The sequence below is a fragment of the Struthio camelus genome, chromosome 15 (assembly GCF_040807025.1).
Source record: "Struthio camelus isolate bStrCam1 chromosome 15, bStrCam1.hap1, whole genome shotgun sequence".
Classification (NCBI taxonomy): Eukaryota; Metazoa; Chordata; class Aves; order Struthioniformes; family Struthionidae; genus Struthio; species Struthio camelus.
Genome location: NC_090956.1, coordinates 8538917 through 8564121, shown reverse-complemented (window position 1 = coordinate 8564121; position 25205 = coordinate 8538917). Strand labels below are relative to the sequence as shown.

General features: G+C 36.8%; 1 protein-coding gene across 7 annotated transcripts in view; it reads left to right on the top strand.

The window, feature by feature from the left end:
• The window catches only part of TRRAP (transformation/transcription domain associated protein), a 102805-nt gene that overhangs the window by 53479 nt on the left and 24121 nt on the right, over nt 1-25205 (top strand). For 5 of the 7 annotated variants that reach the window (XM_068909259.1, XM_068909257.1, XM_068909258.1 and 2 more), the window contains exons 48-61: nt 467-588; nt 1464-1677; nt 2578-2757; nt 3145-3291; nt 4312-4431; nt 4732-5019; nt 5868-6005; nt 6386-6498; nt 7035-7170; nt 13588-13779; nt 18862-19090; nt 19328-19593; nt 20316-20416; nt 23709-23910. In XM_068909259.1, the coding sequence (XP_068765360.1) occupies nt 467-588; nt 1464-1677; nt 2578-2757; nt 3145-3291; nt 4312-4431; nt 4732-5019; nt 5868-6005; nt 6386-6498; nt 7035-7170; nt 13588-13779; nt 18862-19090; nt 19328-19593; nt 20316-20416; nt 23709-23910 (2448 nt within the window). The remainder of the gene's footprint in view (nt 1-466; nt 589-1463; nt 1678-2577; nt 2758-3144; nt 3292-4311; nt 4432-4731; nt 5020-5867; nt 6006-6385; nt 6499-7034; nt 7171-13587; nt 13780-18861; nt 19091-19327; nt 19594-20315; nt 20417-23708; nt 23911-25205) is intronic. The other 2 variants (XM_068909261.1, XM_068909260.1) reach the window with 1 other exon arrangement.

Genomic DNA, 25205 nt, shown 5'->3' with positions numbered 1-25205 from the left:
TTGCCCAGTATTTGCTTTAAAATAAAAGATGTAAAATATATTTCACGCTGTCTATATTAACTTGGATAGCGAGCTTCTTTAGAAGGAGAATGACTAATGCTGATTTATATCATGGTATTCCTGTAATATTATGCGGCCTCCTTAATTTACAGCATTTGGTATCAGAGTTGAGTACTTGACAATCTAGTGCTATATAAAAAGGGGCCTACTTTTTTTTTTTTTTTATATACATTAGACTTATATAATCATTAAGCAATTTAAACTTGTTATTAGTCTTGATTTTAAATTTCTCTAGCTGTATATTAGAAGTATAAATGCTTGAGTTATTTTTCTCAAGAACTGTGACCTTCCACTTCAGGAGTGAAAAAGTAATATAAAGGATCGCTGAGACATACTCTGAATGTACCAGTTCTCTGTGTGCTTTAAGATGAATTGACAAAATTAATCCTGTCTTCTTCTAACACAGACACCTACTCTTCGAGAAAAGTCCATTCTACTAGTGAAAATGATGACTTACATTGAAAAGCGTTTTCCAGAAGACCTTGAATTAAATGCCCAGTTCTTAGACCTTGTTAACTATGTCTATAGGTAATTATAGCAATTAATCATTTATTGCAGTTTATTGGTTCATAATTTGTACTATATATGACCTTTATAACGTGCCATCAATCTTTTAATTTTGGATTAAGTATTTTTTTTTCCCTCCAAGACCCCGGAATCTGTTCATTTCGTTGAAACCATAGTATATGTTTACTGTATCTGAAGATACAATGTGAAAATAGAAGTTCCTTAAAAAAGGTTTTCTTTTTGCCTCTGTGAAAATATCCCTCTGCCCTAATCTCCCACTTTCCCAAGGTACCAGGGCATCTTAATAGTTGATCATATTTTAGATACAGTGATGGTGGCTAAAATCTCTCCCTCCTTTCATCCATAGGGTGTAAAGATTGTTCCTTGAAAATCTGTTGTAAAATATAGTTTTGGGGGGTGTTACTTTGTTAGCTGAACTGGCAGGTTTTGTAACACAATAAAATAACTAAAATAGTTCCCCTGTCAAAAATGTCAGGAGTTTTATTTTGTACTAATGATTCACATTATTTTCAGTTACTGCTGCTGTTCTGTTTGTTGGTTAACTGTGCAAAGCCCTCGGGTGGACATGGCACTCAGCGATTTTCATCAATGAGGGATACCTTGGCGTTTTAAACAAGGGTACAGATGTGGCTGAGGCTGATTTTGTTTCACAAATGGGACAAGATTTTATCCTAATGTAACAAATTTGTGATAATTCTAAGGCAATTTTCTACCAAGCAACACTATTTTATTTGCTATTTCTCTCAAAATGCTGTACCTGGATGTACTAAAGCTCCCTCAAAATATTACCTCCCTTGATTTCCATGTTTTATGTATAAAGGCTAGATGGCTTCTTTTTCCTAATATCTATGTCATTATTTCTCTATTCATTTTAGGGATGAGAATCTTTCTGGTAGCGAACTTACTGCAAAACTTGAGCCTGCATTTCTTTCGGGTCTGCGTTGTGCTCAGCCGCTCATACGAGCCAAATTTTTTGAGGTCTTTGACAACTCTATGAAGCGTCGTGTTTATGAGCGCCTACTTTATGTGACCTGTTCTCAAAACTGGGAAGCAATGGGAAATCACTTTTGGATCAAACAGTGCATTGAGGTAGGGAAATTACTCTTATCAGAAATACAATAATAATTGTAGAAGTGTGATGTATTCTCCATTCTTCTTGGCTGTATGCAAGTGTTACGCAACGTGTGTCTTGGAGTATATATTTTCTGTATCATAACTAAAAATATGAAGTCTACTGCTTCATATTCTTCCCATGGCACTTAAAAATAAATAAAGTGTTTTAAACCATGACAAGCTGATGCTTGGGAAATTAATCTTTGAGGATTTAATATCAATCCTTACAGTCTATTTTCTCCAGGAAAAGCTTAATGAACAGGTTAATGTATCTTAAGAAAAGCCATCTCTTTTAAAATGATGGTGATTAGAAAAAAAAATCAAGAATTATTACTGTAAATGAGTTCAGGAAAACCTTTAAGGATTGTATGTCTGCACTGATGGTATGGCAAGTGTTAGGTGGGATTGCATTGAAATGAAATTTTATTTTTGGTTGATCTATTTAAGAAAAGTTAGATTTAACTTTAAAAAAAAAAAAACAATTTATGTATTCAAAACATGAGTTTGAAGTAGGAGAATAGCTTTGCGCTCTTAAAAGCGTTAGAACTCCTTGCAGAGAGATAAGGGAGAGCATTAATTCTCCCCATCCTTTTGGTAGGACTGTCATTTTAATGGGGAGATTTTGTATATGCCAACTGATTGAGGACACAAAATATATCTATTAAAAAATATGGAGCACCAAGGAGTTTAGGTGTAGAAGATCCCTACTCCTTGTGCATTTTCAGGAGAGGCTTGAAAGATAATATTGAAAGTATGGTCACAGACTTCAAAATGATGACAAAATATGATCAGGTAAAGACGAAAATTTACTAATGTTATATAAATAAATAATATAAAACATATATTTAAAAATTCTCCTTGTTTTTTAATGTCCAGCTCCTCTTGGCAGTGTGTGAGAGAAATACTACCATTGGAACGAGTTGTCAGGGTGCTATGCTGCCTTCCATCACTAACGTTATCAACCTTGCTGACAGCCATGATAGAGCGGCATTTGCTATGGTTACCCATGTCAAACAGGAGCCTCGAGAAAGGGAAAACAGTGAATCCAAAGAAGAGGTAACTTTCAGAAAATATTGTAGGAAAAGAAATCTTTTTGATGAAAATGTCTTTCCTACTTTCTCATTAAATGGGTTTGAAGGATAGGCCTTGAAGAGGATGTGCAGAGGTAGGTCAGCATACCATATGTTTGTTTATTAAAAGAGTGTGCATCACTATTAACAACATTGCATTTTAACCATGTGTTGGATTCTCAAAATTTGCATTCATTCCATAAATAGCCATTTCTGTACTACAGAGGTCTAGAAATTCTGTTTCTGAACCTGAAGAAATACTGAGAGGTGAAATAAGTTGATTTAACTTTTTTATTATTGTTAATTTGTATGGAAATAAAATAAACATACTTAGAAAATATCAGCATGCTTGAAGTTATTTGCTCTTGCTTAGGATGTTGAAATTGACATTGAACTGGCTCCAGGAGACCAGACGAGTACCCCGAAAACGAAGGAACTCTCCGAGAAGGACATTGGCAATCAGCTGCACATGCTGACCAACAGACATGACAAATTTCTCGATTCCCTTCGGGAAGTGAAGGTTAGTACAGATCACTGGTTTCCTGGCAGTTCATTTTAATACTGAAATCTTCAAATTGACGCTCCTCCCCCCGCTCTCCCCACTTTTTTTTTCTTTTTACTGTGTATCTCTTTTACATTTTCATCTTCTACCTCAGTTCCTCCATCTCTCCATTACTTAGAGGGAAAAATATCCTCCCAAACTTTCCAAAGTGTTTGAGCTTAAAAATTGAAGAGATTATCTTTTTGATCTGTTTTTCATAGAGGACATCTATTCTTCTAATAGTAGTTGGTCTTATGGCAGTCACTGCTGCTGCTGTTGCTGGCTGCCTTGGCTTCTGAATAGTCTTAAATTGAAATAAGCAGCAGTTAAATTCTAAATAAGTAAGGCAAGTTAAGGCCAAGTGAGTACTTTTTACTTCCGTATTTAGAATGAGGGCTGTGCTATGAACTGTTTTGTTACATAGGCATTTGAAAACTATTGTGGATTTCCAAGTGCATGTAGAAACTTCTGTCATTCTTGCTGGCATTAATTTTTGTTTCTGTGTGGAGCAGTATAGTTGTAATCATAACTTCAGTAATTTTGTGGCTTAAGTGTCAACAGATACTTTCAACTCGAAGTGCATTCTAACTTTAAAGAAGCTGTTTAAGAAAACAGTGATGGTGAAGACGGGGCACAGAATCAGTAGTGTATCAGCCTCTTGTGTTTAAATAATTTCTAAGAAGATAATGTTAACTGAAAGGTATTTTGAAAAAAAATTCTAAAAATAGTAACTGCTCTATCTAATTAACTTGATTGTTCATTCTTATTACCAAGTAGTCATCAACTGTTTCCTTTGCCTCCATGAGCCAGAGTCTTGATCAACATGGAAATAGGATTAAATTCATTTCACATTTGTTTTCATTGCTAAAAGAAAACTTATTTTTGACATGCTGGTTGGAAAAGACGTTAAATTAGACAACTGTATAACTGATAAACTGTTCTTTCATAGTATAAATTATACTTTCTCATTTATATACATCTCTTTCTTTTTGTTTCTAGACTGGAGCATTGCTGAGTGCCTTTGTTCAGTTATGTCATATTTCTACGCCATTAGCAGAGAAGACTTGGATCCAGCTTTTTTCACGATTATGGAAAATCCTGTCTGACAGACAGCAACATGTGAGAATCTCTCTCTCTCTCTCTTAATAAATTTTTCTGTGTTGATGACTGCTTTTTTTGTAAATTGTAACTGTGTGATAAACAATTTGTTCACTTTAAGAAGTTTGCCATTTTTTGCGACTGTTGAATGCTGCGTATCTCCATCCACATGTTTTGAAAGAAGTAGTGCCCTTCCGTTTACTAAGAGAATTACCCTTATCGAATGATTGTTCCATGGTGTATACTGTATTAGCAAGAATCTGAATCCAAAATCAGTAACAGAAGGATCTGAGTGACCAGATAACTATCCTTTTCTTCCAGGCTCTAGCGGGTGAAATAAGCCCTTTCTTGTGCAGTGGTAGCCATCAAGTCCAGCGAGACTGCCAGCCGAGCGCCCTGAATTGCTTTGTGGAAGCAATGTCGCAGTGTGTTCCTCCCATTCCCATCAGACCTTGTGTCCTGAAATACTTGGGTAAAACTCACAATCTCTGGTTCCGTTCTACACTGATGCTGGAACATCAAGCCTTCGAAAAAGGACTGAGCCTACAAATCAAGCCTAAACAGACAACGGAATTTTATGAGCAGGAAAGCATAACTCCTCCTCAGCAGGTACAGTGTTGCAGTTATTGAAATACCTTATGAAATGGGGAGAGAAAAACACCGTAGCAGTGCAGTACATAGTACTGCTTTCTCAACTGTTGTTTTTAGGGACTTGTTAAAGTAGAGCCCATTTTGAATTCACTGAAGAAATTCCTCTCCTTGCATGTTTGTGAATACAGACACTTAAAACATCGCCTTTTGTCTTACCTACTTCTCATGCATTTTCTTCCTCTATCACTTTCATATTTTTCTCTCTTTTTAATCTATTTTTGACACCAACTCTCCAGAGCACTGTAAAACCAAATTGAGAGCCATTTCTGCTCCTAATTTTGAACCACAAATAGAAGTCTGTACTGTCTCTGTTTCCCTCAAAGGAAGTATGGCTTTCCCTAACAAATGAAGTTTGTTGGTATATGATTCTGAAGAATTGTTAGCTAACCAAAACTGAGTTAAGCAGGTGCTGTTGTGTTTAGTAGTCAAACAGGTAGTTACGATCAACCTTGGTATGTTTGTGATCAGGTGAGGAAGTTAAACATTACAAATTCTTTCTGCATTGAAAGCTGAGTTGTGTTGTTAAGTAGTTTTATTTTCTATGAATTGATCTGATATATTAGGGAGGACAAGCCAGAATCAACACAAAAAACATAGGTTTCTTTTTCTTGTGTAGTGTAGTGTTGTTCTTAGTAGATGGTTGTTATTTATAGCTTGAATTGTAAACCTTTAAAAAGCTTATAGAATAAATGTGTATTTTTCTATCTTTCTGAACTTGCCTCAGTGCAGAAGGTGTGGCTTTGTTCTCCACTGTGCTTTTTAATGACAGTTTGACTGCAGAGGAATGTGTGTGGTTACCGTTCTAGGAAATATTGGATTCGCTTGCTGAGCTATACTCTTTGTTACAAGAGGAGGATATGTGGGCTGGACTATGGCAGAAACGCTGCAAATTCCCGGAGACAGCAACAGCTATTGCCTATGAACAGCATGGCTTTTTTGAACAGGTACAGACTTGATATTAGAAACAATCTGAGTAGTTCTACTGCCAGGGTGAATATTCAGGTCAGTAAGAAAATATTTTGCATGTTGATAATTGACTTCAGTCTTCTAAAGTAGAAAATGCCACCGTTTCTCTTCTGACTGAAGTAACAGTTTTAAGGCTGCGTAATACCTAGATAAGGTAAAATTTTTGAGCAGTTCTTCTGGCAGTCAGAAGTCTCTCTCAGTTCTTTACCACGTTTGTAAAGTTGCCTAGTAATGTCACTTCATTGGATTTCTTTCTAACTTACTATAAAAGTTTTTAATCACTTTTTTTAAAGAATAGAAGGTTAAGTTCACATACGTGTAGCAGATGGAAAAATAACACTATTTGAATTTTATTTAGGCACAAGAAACTTATGAAAAAGCTATGGAAAAGGCGAAAAAAGAACATGAACGGAACAATGCTTCCCCTTCCATCTTTCCTGAGTATCAGCTCTGGGAAGACCATTGGATTCGGTAAGACTTTAAAAACTGTTGCAGAACAAGTATTGATACCTTGCAATAGAAGTAAAATACCCTGCTAGTTTAAAACATCATTTACTAGAGTAAACCTAGCTCAGGACTTCTAATATATGGGAGAAACGTAAGAGAATTTTAAAAAAGCTATATTATCACTCCCTTAACAGACCCTTGGAACTGATATATCTGAAGCATTGTGAAAATGTAATTTGCTACTGGTTGAAACGGACTGAGCTAGAATTTGTTTTTCCTGTATATAATGGGTGTTCTGGGAGACACCAAATGTATCTCTTCCCTTTTCATAGATTTCTATATTACAGCGGGTTAAATAAATTTAAAAAAACAAACAAACAAAAAAACCAAAGTCCTCCTGTCCGAATGAAACTTCGGCAGTGCTTGCAAAGCACTTCACAGACATACTCAGGTGCCTATAGTATCCTGATACAAATAACTGTCAGTGACTTTTATTGATGTCTCTTTTTTTTTTTTTTCTTTCTTGGTAACCAAATTGACACTTGTTTTGGTTTTCTTAGTTGCTCAAAAGAATTGAACCAGTGGGAACCTTTGACAGAGTATGGCCAATCAAAAGGACATATAAATCCCTACCTAGTACTCGAATGTGCGTGGAGGGTCTCAAACTGGACTGCTATGAAGGAGGCTCTGGTGCAGGTGAGTGAGGGTTTTTTATGACTCTGAAAAAGTGCTCTGCTAATGTTTAGTTTCTTTTTTTATTTTACTGATTGTATTTCTAGCAAGTCAGCATTACAGCTCATTTCACAGAAAGAGTAAACTGCTCTTTGAAAGTTTTCTTTGATGTCCCAGCGCGCAGCTGGGTATTTTGGCAACCAAAGCATATTATTTCAACAGATAAACTTGGTTCTCTTTTCTATCTCTTTATAAAGCTGTGCTATGTAAGAAATTTACATTTGTTAACTAGATAGCAGTTTCATAGACAGGGCTGGTGAAAGAGTTGGTGCATGGAATTGAGTCATTAAAAAGCAACAAATGCTTGCATGAGAAGTGTGTGCCAGCAGTGATATCTAGAGGAACTTATGATGGACCCTTGCAGATATATGGTATTAGATAAACTAAACCTACAGGTATGCAATTTAGAGAAGGGTGAGAAGAACGTTTTTATATTTTAAGCTTTGCAGGAACAAAAGTTCCTTTTTTTTAAAATGGACTAAGATATGAAGATACATCTGTTACAGTCTCTGTGGACAAAGTAACCCTGCCTCCAGGTCTAAAATGAAAAAAGCTTATCGTCTCTGGTGGTTTTGTGTTTGTTTCAGCACCTGGAAGGCAAAGCCAAAGTGTTCCCAGCTCTTACTATTCAAAGTTAAAACAGTTAAACACAATTTATTCTGTTCATTTCCACCGTCCTTGAGGGAGGAATATGTCAAATATATGAAAATGTGAAAGTCGAGGAATTGTCAGCTAAATTTGGTTTACCTTAATTGCCTTTTTTATCTCAGGAATAGTTGCCCTCAGGTAATCAGTGTTTCAGGATCCTTGTTAAGAGACTTTAGGTTATTCATGGATGGCTCTTACCTGTCTTTTGTTAGCATGTGGTGTCGTCCTCATGTAGTGTCTTCCTCAACATCTCTCAAATTGGTTTTCAGAGATCCAACTGTGGCAATTTTTCTTTGAACATGCGTGCACTAGGTCGCGCCGTTCTCTGTGGTAAGATCAGCATTGTGTTCAGCTACAATGTTTTCCAGGTTGTGAAAGGGCAAATAACATTGCAGAGAGCAGCTGTTTTGCCTGTCTTGCCTGAACTGTTCCATCTTTTTCAGTAATAAAGATCTAAATCTGTGGATTTATGGCAAGGGCATTGGTAAAATGCCATAGAGTTGTGGTGGGGGGGGTGGTTGGCCTTTTTTTTTTTTTTTTTCCTTACTCTACCCTATTAAAATATTTTGCATTTGCAGAACTTGAAAGCAGCTTCCAGGCATCAAACAAAAAATTGAAACTGTTTTAAAGCTTAAAGCAATCATAATTTCAAATGAAGCTTTACATTCATGTGTTACCTAAATGGAAGCAGTCTGCCCTGTATGCACCATTAATATGCAGACTTCTAGATCTGGCAAAATGTTGCTAGGCAGGTAAAAGAGCACCCTCCCCCACCTTGAAAAAGCAGCACGTGAAATCTCTTGAGTTTCAACATTGTTTGGTGGGAGAGGCTTGTATACATTGCACGTTATGCCAGTGGTTATTATTTGAGTGAAGACAGTGACAAATTTGAGGTTGTTTATATATGATGGGAAATGTATTGGGATTACGTACTTGGCCCAAGCCATTTTTCTTTTTCTTATTTTCTTACGTTTATAGCTTTGCCTAGCAGAAGTATAATAGAAGGTTTGCTATTCTTTCAGTAACAGTGTTTTTCTGTGGTACACCCTGGACAGTGCATCTGGGGTTTGCTTCTTGTATCTGTCTTCTTTTACTTTCTGTTTAAGTACTCAGAGCTTTATTACTGTAAAGGAACTGATAGATTTTTGATTTTATTTTCATTTTGGGTCCTCTTTAGTTCCATTCATAATGATGTTAATTTGATTTTATAGTGTATCCATTATGCATAATTTTTAAGTAACTTGGAAGTACCAGGAGTTAGAGCAAGTGTGGTTAAGGCTGGAGTGTAGAAATGTAATCGGAGTCCGAGAGGTGAGGGATAGCGAGACTCGGCAAAGGACTTGAGGCAATGAGCCTGACGCTGGGAAGCAAACGAGAAGAAAGCGAGGTAAGGATGAAGGAGGTTGTAGAACAAATTTATAAAGAGGCAGTAGGTATTAACTGGGTAAATAGACTGAAGCAAGAAGCTGAGGAAAGTGATTTCCTCTGAAATGCGAAAAAAATTTTGAAAACTAGCAGAGGGGAAAGAGGCATTGCATGAAATGTTGCAGGGGGCATCAATGAGATTGGCTGTGCAGGAGGCAGGGCTTGAATTCATTGGCACTCAGAGGTGGGGGACCAGACTTGAATAAGATGATGAGGATTGCTAGGATGGGATAGGTGAGTTCTAAGAGAAAATATACTTTGATTCTGCATAAATAAGATAATAAAGTAAATTGAATCATAATACGTAAGCACAAGGGCATGTTTAGCTTTGAGATGATTGACTTTCAAATGTATTCCCCGAACAGTTTTTTTGTGTGTATAATCTTTATGCTAGAAAGCATAGTAAAAGCACCTAAACCACTTTCAAGGAAGAGTAGGCTTTCATGAAGTGAAACTGTCTGAATCTACAGTCTTTACCAAAAAAAGAAAAGATAACAACAGATATTTCTCTCCTCAAATCATAGCAAATAGTGGTAAGTTCTGTTGTGGAAGTAATTATCGGAGTGATTGTACTGGCTTCTAGAGGTACAAGTTTATGATGGAGAGTGCTGAGGCCTTGATTAAGTATTGCTAGTAGGAGCTGTCTCCTACAAGTTCCCTTATTTTATATGCTGTGGAATCAGAACATGTGAGAGTTTGGAATTTGCTGGAATTCCAAAGCTTCCTCAAAGTTTAATGCATTTATGATAATACTTTTATAGTTTAACATAAGGCTTATAAAATCACAGAATAATTTGGGTCAGAAGGGTTTTATGCAGGTCCTCTAGCCCAGTGCTCCAGTCAAAGCAGGGCCGCGTAGGTCAAGTTTCTTGTGCAGCAGAATTTTGGATATCTCCAAGGATGGAGGTGCTGCAGCATTTCTGTGCACATCTTAGATATGTGACTTTTAGAAACCTGAAACAGTAGAGATGTGTCCTGCCCATTACACGTGGTTTTAGAAAGCAGCAGAGTATTCTGTTTCTTTTGTTAGGAACTAAGGAACTTGTGTAGAGGAGGTGAGGTGATTGTCATCTTCATTTAGTAACGGGTAAAATGTATTGTTTGCACCTCCCCGCTGTTAACCTTCTTGATTCAATAGAGAGTTCATTATTGCATTTTGCTTAAATCCCTATTGCTGAACAACATGTAAAAGCACTTGTAAAACATTTAACCTTCCTTTGTCCTTTCCTGGGCTTCATTGGTGACGCTGTCTTCTGTGCTCTCTGTGTGCCCGGGGAATGTATGCGCCATAAAGTTTTGACCCTTATAAAACAGTTTAAAAGCAGGGGGCACGCTACGTACTGAAAATAACGTTTCGAAAGATTAAAGCCTAGCCCTTTTGTTCTTTCCAAGTGTTCATGAAGGGGTTGTTTTGGTCTTCCTGTTTGTTTGTTTTGTGAATAAAGTTTAAATGCCTAGAGAAACATCCTTAAAATTATACTCCCTTTTCTTAGTTATTAGTTTATTATTATTTTAAGAAAATATATCCTCTTGTCATAGTAAATGGAGTTGTTTATCTATGATTAGTCAATGTAGAACTGTAAACCAGAACTGTAACCTTTTTGTAGAACTGGCCCCTTATGGATGAGAATTTTGTGTTAAATCCCAAGTGGAAAGGAGCTTGCTGGTCTGCAGTGTACTGTTGCTATAGAGTGTGATATTACTGGAATACTCTGCTAAAGAGCCCAGAGTTCAGAAAGGAGTGAATTGCATGTTTGAAATATAGTTTTACTGATAAAGCTCTGAGCAGAGCCTTCAGCAGCACTATTTTTATGCTGCAGAGATTTAGCCAGAAGAATTAGTCCTTCACATAACTGGGTGTTATGTTTCATTGTTACTGATTTGAACCAAGTTTTGAACCAATATCCATCAGTTAAAAAAATTACATGTCAAATTACGAATTGACCATCTAGTTTCATAATATTTGCAAAAGAGAAACACGATTATAAAAAATACTGAGCGTTCTTTAATTCCAGTATCTTTCAGGATTAAGTTCCTGCATACAAAATATCCTAACACTGTGTTTCATTGTGACAACTTATTCTCTCATGATAAATATGCTGAATTGTATGTCTCTCTCAATTTCTTCAAGATCAGGCTGAATATTACTTTTTAATGTAATGTGTTTTTTTTCTGTAACAATTTCTTTTGTCAGAAAGTAAAATAGGTAGGTGCAGTCGATATATTTTATTTTTAAGGGCTAGACTGTGAAAACAGTACAAGTAGTTTAATTAAAGGCGGTATTGTCTTTTGATGGAACTTAAATTAAGAGTGTCCAACCATTGAAACGCTTGAAATTGAATTTTTCCATGTTTGTAGTACTGATGGTTGAAATTAAATTGTTGTCTCTAAAGATGGATTTTATCATTTATCAGTCCCTGTGAAGGCAAATCTGTAAGTAGTAAACTATATGCGCTACAGAAATTATCGAATATGTGATATCTATATTTTAATATATTACTGTTTTAAAAATCAGCATTTTGTGCACTATTTAAGTATGCAGCTTTATTGGCTAATTATAGAAATAACATTTTTGAGAAATCTTTAAAGTCTAAAATAAGAACTATTTTATACAGTGTATTTTAAGCCTAGAGTTATAACAGAATGAAGTTGATCATATCTGACAGGTTCTGGTTTTGGTGGCTTCCAAGTAGAGTAGAAGTGACAACCATGAGTAAGTGCTGATACACTTTAGCTGCAGTTATAGTAAATGAGATATTTTCAGTAATGAGGCATTTACTAATGAGCTAGGGAGAAGATACTGAAGCCATGAATGGAGCTTTTGTAGATCTACTCACGTTCCTGTAAAAGTGTCAGGACACGTGTTTGCAAAAATATTAGGATGGGAAAGAATAATTATTTCTATGCTGCTGTACTTGCTACTCCAATTTTATTGATATTCTTTCATGCTGCTTTTTTAAAAAATGACTTTCAAAAGCTTCTATTAAATGTGTTATTTTATGATGTTCCGTGGTTGACCCACAGGAGGAGTCAGAAAAGATGGCAAGTGTGTATCAGTTTTCCTAAATCCTTGTGAAGCGTTTTTAATAATCTACCTATTAAAAGTTAAGCCATTGAAATACCAAGTGGCCTTTGATAGGACCCAAGACTCATTTCCATTTGCTCACATTGCCATTGTGTTTAATGATCCAGTAGATAATGTAATAAAAAAGAGATTATTTTCACTGTGTAAGTGTAGGGTTGCTACCTGGCAGTTTCTCTTCGGTGGCTCAGGTATTGAAGTCAGTTGAGGATAAGCAAAAATAATGCTTGAAACGGTTAAGAAATAGTATATCAACAAAAACATAATGCAGAGGGATTTTTGTGTTGCATATCAAGACAAAAAAGTTTTATTGTGAAGGGGAAAAAGAGAGGTCAAAGATTTCAGGATTTCAGTTAGTGGGTGATTAAGTGTTTGGGGCATAATTTCAAAGGATGCACTTGTTTTGAAAAAATCTTATTTTGTAACTTTTTTTACTCTAAAACACTTGCATATGTATGATTGCACAATTCCAGTGAGTTGTGCTGTACTCCTTTTAAGTTAGCATATTTCTACTGTTCCTGAATTTTAAGAAAATGGTTTTAAATTAATTTATTTAAAAAATCTTTAGCACGTTCACCTAATTTAGCACCTGTAGTCAGAAATTATTTTGACACGAATGAGATGATTTTAAAATTATCTAAAACTATCAACTGTTTATTCTCATAAACTTAGTAATGGCCTCGGGAGGGTAGTTAGGAAGTGTAATGTTAGCACAACAAGTTTGCATGCGTGGAGGGGTTTCTTTTAAGCCAGAATTTGACATTACCTGTTCGTACGGCCCTGAAGCGTTTCAGAAGGCATTAATGCTTCATCCGCTGAAAAGCATCTTTTTTTTTCCTCTGTACAGGGTGAACTGGTTTATAGTGAGCTTCATGCTCCTGTTGCAAGACTGCTTTCAGCTTGACCAACTGTCTCTGTACTGTACTACAGCTGTTAATGTAAAAATACCCTAACAGCATATTGTGTGCAGGCGCTTTAGCTCTTATGCTGAATCTGCAATTTATTTGCTAGCCCACCCTTACTGAAAACTTCGAGAGAAGAAATTCCTCTAATGTCAGACTTCGATGTTTTAGTCTGATATTTTTAGAATTAGAACTGATTTTTATTGAAAAAAAAAAAAAGTATTTATATAGCAGGGTTTTTTGTTTTTGTTCCCCCCCCCCCCCCCCAAAATTCTCTGCATTTAAGGACGAATAATCTTTACTAGAATTTTTTTTCATTACTAGGTGGAGCTGAGTTGTCCAAAAGAGATGGCTTGGAAAGTGAACATGTACAGAGGATATTTAGCAATCTGCCACCCTGAAGAGCAGCAGCTTAACTTCATTGAGCGTCTGGTAGAGATGGCGAGCAGCTTAGCTATTCGGGAATGGCGAAGGCTTCCTCATGTAGTATCGCATGTTCATACTCCCCTTCTCCAGGTAAGAATAAAAGTTTTTTATTATCAATTATTTTCCAGTAGCAGGTTTCAGGTTTTTAAACAATTATGAATATAAGATATGCTTTACTGTACAATAATGGTTAATTTCTCTTAATGATTTTGTTTTGTTAAAAATTGCAGAATGTGCATTTTGACTGGGATTCATTTTATAATGTTTGTAGTTTACCTGTGTCCATTCTTTTTGTGGCCTACAGAGGTAACTGTATGTGTTATATGTATAACTAAATGTTTTGATTTGCAGTTCTGTAAGTACAGTTTTATACTGATAGGACTCTAAGTGCTTCCCTATGGCAGGCCAGATAAGCTGGGTTGGCATGAGCTCCTCAATGGGTGCTCAGGCTGGACCAGTAGAGCAGCCACATGTGTGCCCTTATGGGTTCGCCATCTTATTCTAGGAGCATGTTTGGGCTAAATGTAATGGTAGCAAGAAAGCTTTTATTGTAAATGGGCAATTCGGTACAAACCTTAGGATTGCTCTTAGGTTTATTTTTCTTTTTAGTTGGGCTTGGGAGTATAGCAGAAGTCATCAAGAACATTGGGGAAAGGGAGTAGGAAAGAATCTCATCTTTTAAGTGTACGACATTTCTGATGGACAGGGAGTTACTTCCACAAGTAGTGATTGTTGGTAAACATTTCTTAACTGCCAGAAAGGAGACTGGATTGTATTAGATTAATATACGTACCTTAAAGCTTCATGCCACAAACTTCAGTTTTATTAGTTATCCTGCTAGGTCATTTGGATCAACATTACGTTATATTCTTGCAGTACTGTTGTAAAAAGAAGTCTCATGCTGAACCACACTGTTCCACAGGCGAAGGGGTCTTGTGGGTTGAAAAAGAGCAATCTCTGCTTGCCTCGTGTAATTTAACACCAGCTACAGGAAAGAGAATCTCTTCTCTCTGTGTGGGAAGCCATATTTCAGTAAAGCTCCTTGTCCGTGTGTGGGTGCACATCCTCCAAACTTAGCTGTGCTGATTGGAAATGTTACTGCTTCCAACTAATTGCCTCATTTTAATTGGGATAGGTTACGGAGTGCTCGTGCGAGTAGATCAGCTGGAAAATTTGAGACGGGGTAACCTCCGTCAGGGGCTGTTTGCTGAACTGATAAGGGATGGATGGCTTGAATCAGACGAGGATGGATCCCTCTGGCATCACTGCTTTGGGTTATGACAGCGATCTATATGCTCTCTGGAGAAAAATGGACAAAGCAAACAAAGTTTTGAGAGGCGCTTGCTCCCAGAATAGTTCTGGCAATGAAGCAATGTGCTGGTCTGTCCAGAATGAAATGAGGGACATCTAATTAATTTTGGGTTACAAGAACTTTTTAAAAAAAAAAAAAAAAGGGGGGGGGGAACCCAGAAAAAGCTGAGTATCATCTAATCTTAAGTGACTTGATTTAATTCTTTGTAGAGGTCTTTTAAAATGGGGGAAACGTTTGTAACTTGTTTCATACCATCCTATATACTGCAAAAATACTGCAGTATATTGCCTGTGGTCTTAAACAGAGCCAGCTGGATATTCAGATAACCCTTGGGTGCATGCTTAAATCCTTGCCATATAAAGAATGAGTGCCTTTCCAGTTGGATAACCGAGTGTGTAGTCAGAGGATGGGCCAAGCCAACGTTTTCATGCCACTTTTCTACTTATTTACTTGTTTCCTAATTCTGTTACCCAATTCTGGGAGACAATAGAGCTCATTGGCTGCTCCTGACTCATTAACAGAAGCATTTTGATCTCAAAACAGGGCCTGCTGTTCTCTGTTTCTCTAGGGGAATATTGCTTGGAATAATGAAAGGAAAAGATTGCTTTTCTTTCATCCTTGTTAAACAGGTCCTTGGTGCTTATTTCAGTGTGCAGTATTTTAGCCCTCAAATCATTCAATATTAAAATATAAAGAACTTACTGTTTTCCTTTATTTATTTAAAAGTAAACTGTGTTTAAGGTGTTAGACAGCAGGTATGTCTTTATTTTTAGAGCCTGTGAAACAATTTATTTAGTTCTTGCAACAGTGGCATTTTATTTATATATCAAGAACTATGTTTAAGTCCAGTGCCTTTAGTCTTTGGCTTATGTGTGACTCAGAAAAATGATGCCAAAAAAAAAAAAAAAAGAGCAAAGGACTTGTGTCTTGTCCATTCATGAAGAGCTTGTGAGAACTTACTGAGACCAGTTTTTGTTGTTTTTAGACCCTCAGAAATATTTTTGTGAAGCACCTGGCGCAACTTCAGTCATACAGAATATGTAGTTTAATTAAGTGAGATGAAATAACAAGTATCACATGGGGAAAGCTGCACGGCAAGTGTCCCTTGCGCTTTTACACATGCTTCACTGTGTAGGGACTCCTGCTTCCTTTCTAAACGTATAAAATGTCAATATTTATCCTTTTGCTTTGTTTTGAATTTAATTATGTAAAAATTTCATTTTGCAATGGTAAGACAGGAATTTTAGAGAGTAGCTGTTATTGCCAAGGATAATTGGCTGGAACTAGTTGCTTAAACTCATCTCCAGATAATGGGACTTGGCCTCGAGATCCAGAAGCTTCTTGGAGGCGTCCTTGTGGTTGCGTGGTTGCGGCTGGAGTGGGGAGCAGGGCTGGGGGAGCCTTGGGTTCAGCTTGTCACGCAGTGTGTGACCGCGACTGGACGTGCCACTAATCTGTCATAACGTGAAGGGCTGACTACGGCCTGCTTGAGCTTTATTGATAACAGCACATGTCGCTAAGCCCAGCTCATTACCAGCAGGGAGCCGTTCGTCTCCAAAGGGAAACTCTGGGATATCTCAGCACAGTATAACCTGGAACTGGATAGCAGGGATGCATTTCCAGATGGACCTATACTCAAGCTATGAATAAACCTTACCGTAGAAACGTGGAGGATCCTGCTTTTTTCCAGCTCTATTTAATCTAGACGTTTCCGTAATGTTGTACGAGATCTGTGCTTTCACTATGTCATGCGTGGCGCGATTCATACGCACCTAAATCTGCGTGATCTGCAGCGCTTCTGGTGAAGCGACTGTGCTTGTGGCTAGAGCTCACGCAGTAGCCCACACCTTTCGGCTTCTGTGAGAAAAGTTGCTGCAGCAGATAGAGCGAGTGAGTGGGAGTTACACACATCGAGAGGCAGTTGTTGAGTAAACAGGTACGATATAAATAATAATACAGCGCTGCCTTTGTTTGAGCTGCTGTGTTACAGCCAGCAGATTTCTTGTCGGAATTGATTCCTTCCGGCTAAGTTTTCATTAATGTTTTAAGTTTTTCTCCCCAAAGATTGGCAGTATCTGCAGCCTGGAAGGATTAGTATTGTTGTATAAAGTATTTAAATGCTTTCAAATATCTATTGAAACATTTTTTTTTTTAATAATCTTGTATATATCTCCCTTGAAGAAATGATAAAATTGGCAGTGAATGACAGAGGTACAAATGCAGCAGTGAATTTGCACTGCAGTAATTACTTTTTTTTTTTTAATATCAGATAGCGTGTGATTAAATACCTATGAGAAAATTAAATTTAGGTGATGAATGGGTGTAGGATGAAGGTTAAGCTATTGTGAGAACTGATACTGAGATGATTGTAGGAAAATATTACTTTCCTTAATTTATTTTTTTTTCCAGAGATTTGACTTAATAAATTAGGAGCGTTTTTGGGGGAGGGGAGTTAAGAACTTCTCTTATTTGGTTGATTAACAATGAATGCAGCTCTTATCTACTGAGAGGTAGCTTAGGGACTACTACGCTGGTTTTACTGTACTACAGGTGATTAAATTCCATGAAAGTTTGTGGCCCTTTTCTTCAGGTTGTTGAAGTTTAACAAAATGTCTGCTGCCCAGTAAGTCTGAGACTGCTGCCATCTTCGGTTTGTTCCTTTCATTACTGTGGGAATACTAGATGTCTGTGAAAAACCGTTCTCAACCCAAGTACATTCTCCAGTCTAAGGTCATTGCAGAATATCTTAAGGTAATAGCTTCAGGAAGGCATAGGTAGTGTTTCTGTATGCTTAAGTTCCTATTCAGAAGGACCAGGGAATTTATGCTATTAAAAGTTTTGTTTTAATCAAGGGAGTATTTAAAAATCAGTATTTCTACCTCAGCCTGCTAGCAAATTGTGTGTGTCCTCACTTGTGCTTTTCTGTGATTGGAGTTGACGTAGCAAATTCAAACTGCATGCTAGGATTTAGTTATAACCTAGATAGTGCTTCTGTTTTTAGCCAGTAATAATAATATAGTGCTATTTTTTATGCTGTGTTTTGAGACCTTCCCCATGACTGTGGTGTTATAACATCCAGCGAAGCATGCGGGGCTCTCACCGGGGAGGGGGTGTGAAGACAAATTCAAACAAACTGCTTCCTTTGGTGTTTATAGAAAAAAAAAAAATGCTTCTTATAAGTAAGACGCTACCATTTGTGGAATAAATTGTGAAAACATATGCAGGTCAAAATAAAGGAAATTATGAGGGAATTTTCACCTTCATTCCATCAAGGAAAGACATGTCGTAGCTGGCTAAAGTTAAAACTTTCAGTCAAACCCATAATATTATAGGAGGAAGACATTAACTGTAACAGAGCAGTAATGTCTGTTCTCAACTGGCTAATGTTAGTGTGTTAAGTTTGCTTAGGATGAGGCTGTGCCTGGAGTAACGGCTTGACACTTCTTCTGCCTCCCTAGAGAGGATGTCTGCAGTTACGCAGTGGCCTTTGCAAGTAGATAGGAAGGTACTTTATGGCCTTGATATTTTATTTCTGTTTTATTTTTATTTTTATTTTTTTTAAGACTGGCCACTGCTGAAATCCTATGCAGGTGACTCAGGAGCTGAATTTCACATTTCGGTCAATGACTAAAGTATTGAAGCAGTCTCATGGAGTTTTTTGCTGTTTTTGCTTGATGGTTTAATTGGTTAAAGGTCATTTATGAAAGTAATAAGCAAGATGCTAAAGCAGCATACATAATTTGTTCTTTTCTGGATGATTTAAAGGTGGAATCATTAGTTAAGATCTTTTTCTAACAATGAAATCAGCCAGCTGATTGTACTATACTTTATGATGATTTATATTGTTTAACGTTTTCTAGGCAGCACAACAAATAATTGAACTTCAAGAAGCAGCCCAAATAAATGCAGGATTACAGCCAACTAATCTAGGAAGGAACAACAGCCTCCATGATATGAAGACTGTTGTAAAGACTTGGAGGAACAGGTTACCTATTGTGTCAGATGACTTATCCCATTGGAGCAGCATTTTCATGTGGAGACAACATCATTACCAGGGTAAAACTGCCTGGTCCAGCATGCATTCATCATGTAATTTTCCAGACAACACATTGTTTGAAATAAGTTTGTTTGTTTGTTTTTTTATTTCATTTTATTTAAACTTACAGAAATGTTGTTGATTTTTGACAAGTGATTATTTTTGTTGAATTTCCATTTATATGTTCCATTTTCTTAAATCATCAATTCATGTGTATGTATTGTTATGTAAGATTTTGCTGCAAGTACAGTTTCTCTTGCAATGACAAATGTTTCATGTTTCATCTCTAGCCATTGTAACTGCCTATGAGAATAGTTCTCAGCACGATCCTAGTTCCAATAATGCTATGTTGGGAGTTCATGCTTCTGCCTCGGCAATTATCCAGTATGGAAAGATAGCACGAAAGCAAGGGCTGGTCAATGTAGCTCTGGATATACTGAGCCGCATTCATACCATTCCAACTGTGCCCATCGTGGACTGCTTCCAGAAAATTCGCCAGCAAGTTAAATGTTACCTTCAGCTGGCAGGAGTCATGGGCAAAAATGAGTGTATGCAGGTACGTTAGCTTTATCTCTGAAACTGTTGTTATAACTTGGGGGGTTTCCAGGACCATAATGTGCAGTTTGCAGTGATTTGACTAGGTGGGGGTCTGAATTGGGTTGGTCACGTTGTAGGTAAGTGCATAAAGTTGTCTTAAGTAACACTGTTAGAGTTGAAAGCAGACAGTCACTGTCGTCTTTGCTGTGATTATTTTAAAAATTAGCCAAATGAGAGTAAAGGAGAAATAGATTTTAAAAATCTTTTAAGAAATAAATGGAACAGACTTTGTAAGTATGATTTGCAAAAGAAAGAAACTATACTATCACAAGACTAAGTGAAGATCTAAATAAAGGTTTTGAGTGACTTACATTGTATGAGCGATGAATACTGGCATACTGAAGTGAAACTGAATGAGTTAAATGGACAGGAAAAAAGAAGTGTGACTAAGCAAAAAATCTTGACATAAGGTCAGCCAGCTTTAAGGTGGAAATGCCAAAGCTCATCAGATGATGGATTATCTATAACGTCTAATAGTTTTGCATAGGTCAATAGGAACTTAAATGTGGTTTCAGTCCACGTTTTTTTTTAAAGGATAATTAAATGGAACATAAGTTAAAAACAGTTAAAATTCATGCTGTTTAAATTTCAGGAGGATATTTTGGCTGTTTTCTATGGCACTTTCATTTTGATAGAAACTTCCATTTTGGAGGTTTTTTTTCATTAAGGTTTATTTAACAGGGTCTTGAAGTTATTGAATCAACTAATCTGAAGTACTTCACCAAGGAGATGACTGCTGAGTTCTATGCATTGAAGGGAATGTTCTTGGCACAGATTAACAAGTAAGTGTGTTGGCTGGAAGAGGCACTAGCTCACATTTCAGAAAAATGCGGCTGACATACTTAAACACAATATTTAAGCAAGAAAGTTTTTCTGTATCTTTATACCAGCCTAAAATTTGGCACAACTGTTAAAGTAAAAGTGCAGGTAACACTTAGTTGCTCTTCAGTTTGAAGATGTAATGACTGGTAATATTTCTAAGTATTTTAGGAAGACTAGCTAAAGCAAACGTTGCATCAGTTCTTTTTAAAATGTTTTATTTTGGAAGAAGCAGGTGGGGCAGGGGGAAGGGGCAGGAAGAAAGGATTTGCCCAAAGCTTTGCAGCTTAATATACTGTTTTCCCTGGTTTGGTGACTGCTTTGTTAGTCAACCTGATGAAGGCTTGAGTAATTTCTTAGTGTAGTTGATAAAAGGAGGTGGCTTTCAGTATGTTTTCAATGTAAACATCATATGCAAAACCAAGGAAAAAAAATGCTGATTAGTCTGTAAGCTTAGGTCTGTCTGCTGCCTTTTTTTTTTTTAATTTTTGGCTTCTGTTTCATTGTTCATTGTGTATGTCCTTCTTGTAAGCTGTACCTGTTCAGGGCGTAGGAAGATATCGTGGCATAATTCAGAGTGCTTAGACAAATCTGCTGTATCATCCAATATGCAAATACAACACAAACTCATTTCAGATAATTGAATTGGAACAATTAATGTGGTTTGTATTGGGGATGTCTTGCATTACAGCAATTAAAAAACACCGAAGTGCAAACATTGCTTTCAGACTACTACCTGCTTTCTAATGTTTTTGCCTTATACTGACAAACTTCTTATTACTTTGAGGAAGATCTCTCTTTAATCCACTGAACAAATATCTCAGTAGTCAATTTTTGCCTGGTGATACCTTAAAATCCCTTCAGATATCAATGGCTTTTTATATGCATGATTTTTAATGGCAGTATTACTACATGCTAGGTATAGGTGGAATCATTCCTTTACCACTTACAGGGTAGGCGCTTACTGAATGAAATCCATCAGCTTTTAAGCTGTACGCTTCAACTCCACATAGCAATTTAGGTCAGGAAATGATGAATATCTTCTGTGGATACAAGAGAGAATTTTGAATAGACAGAATGTAATTACGTTGATGAAAAGTGCAATGGGCTTTTTTGTGACGACAAATAAGCTTAGTTTTAGTTGAGGTGTAAAGAGAAGAGAGTCTGCTCTTCCTTCCTCCCCCCCCCGTTTTTTTTTTTTAGTGCAGGCAGAAAAAGTAAATAGCTAAAACTGTCTGTATTCATTCCTTCAGGATAGGACGGGTAGTGAGTTTTATTTAAAACATGGTTCTGATTTATTTACAGTTTCTTAATCTTGCCAAAAATAAATATAGGCATTTTTTAATACGGCAGGTGCATACAGTTAGGAAGAATGGCCAAGGGTTGAAGTGCAGCCCTTGGGAATGTGACTCCTGCTTGCCTGTGTGCTGGCCAACCTGGGAGTTAAAGGTCACCTGTGGTGTTGCACCTCCCTGAGCTGCCCCTTCTCTGAGCAAGGTGATAGAAACCATGTTAAAAAAGTCATCTCAGGTGTCAGGAATGATAGATAGTAGAGAGGGAGAAAAGAAAACCTAGTGGAAAATCTTTATTGTTGTGAAAGGGAAGTAGTGATACCAAGTCATTTATCAGGCTGCTCCTGTGGTAGCATGCCTCAGGAGCTCAGAGAGGGTACAGAAAGCCACTGAAAGAAAGTAACCTACTTATGTAACATAGAAACTAATATGCACTTTGACAGATAAAGTTACTTTCCTTTTTATTATTTTAACCCAACAGGTAGTCATTTTAATTTGTTTATCATTGCAGACCATGATCCTCCAAACTAATAATATTTTTATATTTTTAAGCATGAGACAAACAAGCAGTACTTTACTCTTGTGCTGTTTTTCTAAATGCTTATTCTCTAAGAGAAAAGTGGAGCACTTCTCTAATAAGGATCCCAGAAAGATTTACAAGTTCCTTCAATTCAGTAATGCATATGTGAGTTTTCTCATCCTTTGTTTTTGTGCCTGAAATGTTAATGCGTATTCCACAGGGTTATATGGATTCAAGGGCTGTGTTTACATTGGTATGAGTCATGCTAAACCTTAAACTAGGAGCTTTTGAGGAAACCTAGAGAAAACTTTTAGAATTATCAAGCTAATAATCTTTTGGTTACCAAAAACAGATTTTGCTGAATCCACGAACTGTATGGTTGGCCTTCATATTCCTTCAGTTTTTGCCATTGAAAAATAAACCTTTTAGCTGTGGAGATCAGAAATTGACTTTTTCTAGATTACTTTGATTGTAGATTTTTCATGACTAGAGTGGGTAAGCAGTTAAGTAAGATGTAGTCCTCCAAAAAAATAGCTAGTATGACATCTTCCTAATTTGGCTTTTACCTCACTTCCAGTTTTACTCGGCAGAGAAGTATTTTTAATGTTTGCTTTTGCTCTTTCTGTGTTATCACTCTTCCTTCTTTCTCTTCCAGTAACTTATTTTCTTGTTTGGGTTGCAATTGCAATGCAATCCTAGGCAGTTTTTGCTGCTGATGCTGAAACACAGCAAAATTGGTCAGTGCCAGGATAGGGAAATGGACCCTGTTGTAGCTGACATGTTTTTTGCAGGGGAGGGAAACGTTGCTTGTGAATTCCAAAGTGGTGTTATTTCTCTTTGACCTACTTAATTGAAACATACTGAGGTTGCGTCAGTTATAACAACACAGATAACAGAAACAAGCTATAACATAGCTGCCATTAAATGAAAGAACTTCTCAGGAAAGTGAAAAGCAGCATTTCTTTGATACTCTAACACTGTCTGCGTTCTTTCCTGTAGTGACTGATTCAAACGTGTGGGATATCATTATGATATAGCTTAGGCTGGGGTGTCTTAGATGCTCATGAGATCAAGGGATAAGAGGATAAGGGGCAGGATAGGATTCATTACTAAGCTTGGATATCATGTTTATTCTTGATTGGTAGTAGCTGAGCACTTGATTAAAAAAATTGTTTTATTTCCAGACGCTGAAGGTGTTTTAATCTTTTAGGGAATGTCTGGAGATCTTAAACATTTATGTAATTGTTCCCATTATGAAGCATTTACTTTCATGGATTCTGAATGTTAGGGAAAGCAGCCATAAGGGCTTGCTAGAGAACTTAGTGGAAAGGTATCATTCAGTATTAGGGAAGTGGTTGAACACCCTATCAGAGTTCTGCCTCTTAGATAATGTAATAATTTTGTATTAATAAGAAATGAATATTCACACTTGTCGCAATGCAGGTCTGAAGAAGCAAACAAAGCTTTTTCTGCAGCTGTGCAGATGCATGATGTGCTAGTGAAAGCATGGGCCATGTGGGGTGATTACTTGGAGAATATCTTTGTGAAAGAACGTCAGCTCCACCTGGGTGTGTCTGCTATTACTTGCTACCTGCATGCATGTCGTCATCAGAATGAGAGCAAATCGAGAAAATATTTAGCAAAGGTAAGATCTAGATGTTTTAAAAAAAAAAAAAAAAATTGGAGCTCCACCTCTTCAGAAGAGGCTGGAATTGTGTTGATATGCCCCAAGTTGTGCAATTTGAGAAAGCTCAGTTACTGACTGAAAACTTTAATTTAGGCTGAAAGATTACATGTGGTTACAGTAGGGGTTCATTACATGTAGTTTATCATGGATTTTCCTGCTTCATCAGGATATCTGATTTTTTAGATGTGGATCCTCTTTCTCAGTGGGAGAAAGGGAGAAAATTTGTTATGTCCAGCATTTCTACTACATGATGCAGTGAGAAATCTGAAGAAAGGCATGATTTGGTGCTTTAAAAAGTATCATGAGTTCATATGTGTTTATCATTGGTATGGATGTTCATATTAACTTTTACCTCGATATTGCGTTTTATTCAAAACAGGCTTTTTTCTGTAAGTTTTAACTATTTCCACAAAATTTCAGTGGAAGTTCTTTGCATTATGTATGTCTCAGTTTGGGTGCATTTAATATTCCTCATGAAGAAAACTTAAAAACTATTGACAGACTGTGAAAGTCATTCTGTTTTGAACGTGAAACAAACACAGAAAATATTTTTAATGACTGCTTAGCACTCTGAAGTTTATTATTCTCCCTAGCTGGTTTTACATAATTATAAGTGATTTTTAACTTCATATAAGCCTTCTTGTGTTCCTTACTTCTGCTTTTTAATTTAGTCAAATATTTAGCAAAATCAAAACCATAGAATTAACAGCACTTGTTCTACTTTTGCATTTCGGGTCTGTGTAGACCACCTCTTCCAGCTACTTACTTGGGGTCGACTTAAAGGGATGTCCCTCTGACTCCATCAGTGATAGGAACCGTGGATTGCTCTAGCTGCAACGTCAGCTGTAATTAATTTAATCTTTATTCTCCCAAGCAATCTTCTAACAAAGTGAATGCTTAATTTTCTGAAATTCCCTGTGCTATTTTTATTTTTATTACGTGAGACAAACACCGTTACTACATTTGTGTTCTCCTGCTAACTGTTAGTGTTATGTTGTCGAATTCCCAAGTTCTACTTCAGTTGTTTCTGAGTGCTTAAGACAAATAGTGCATAATATGTTTGAATTTAAGTTCACATACGAAAAAGTTTCATTAGGCTTGCACAGTTAATAATAATAAAAAAACCCAAACATTCAAGTTTTTGCATCAAAGTTAACTTACCCGGAAAGTTTATTTTGTGTTCTGTAACAAGTCTTTGTTTTCCAAAAAACCGAAGAATTTGTGGGATGCAGTCAACTTCGCTGGCTTTTTTC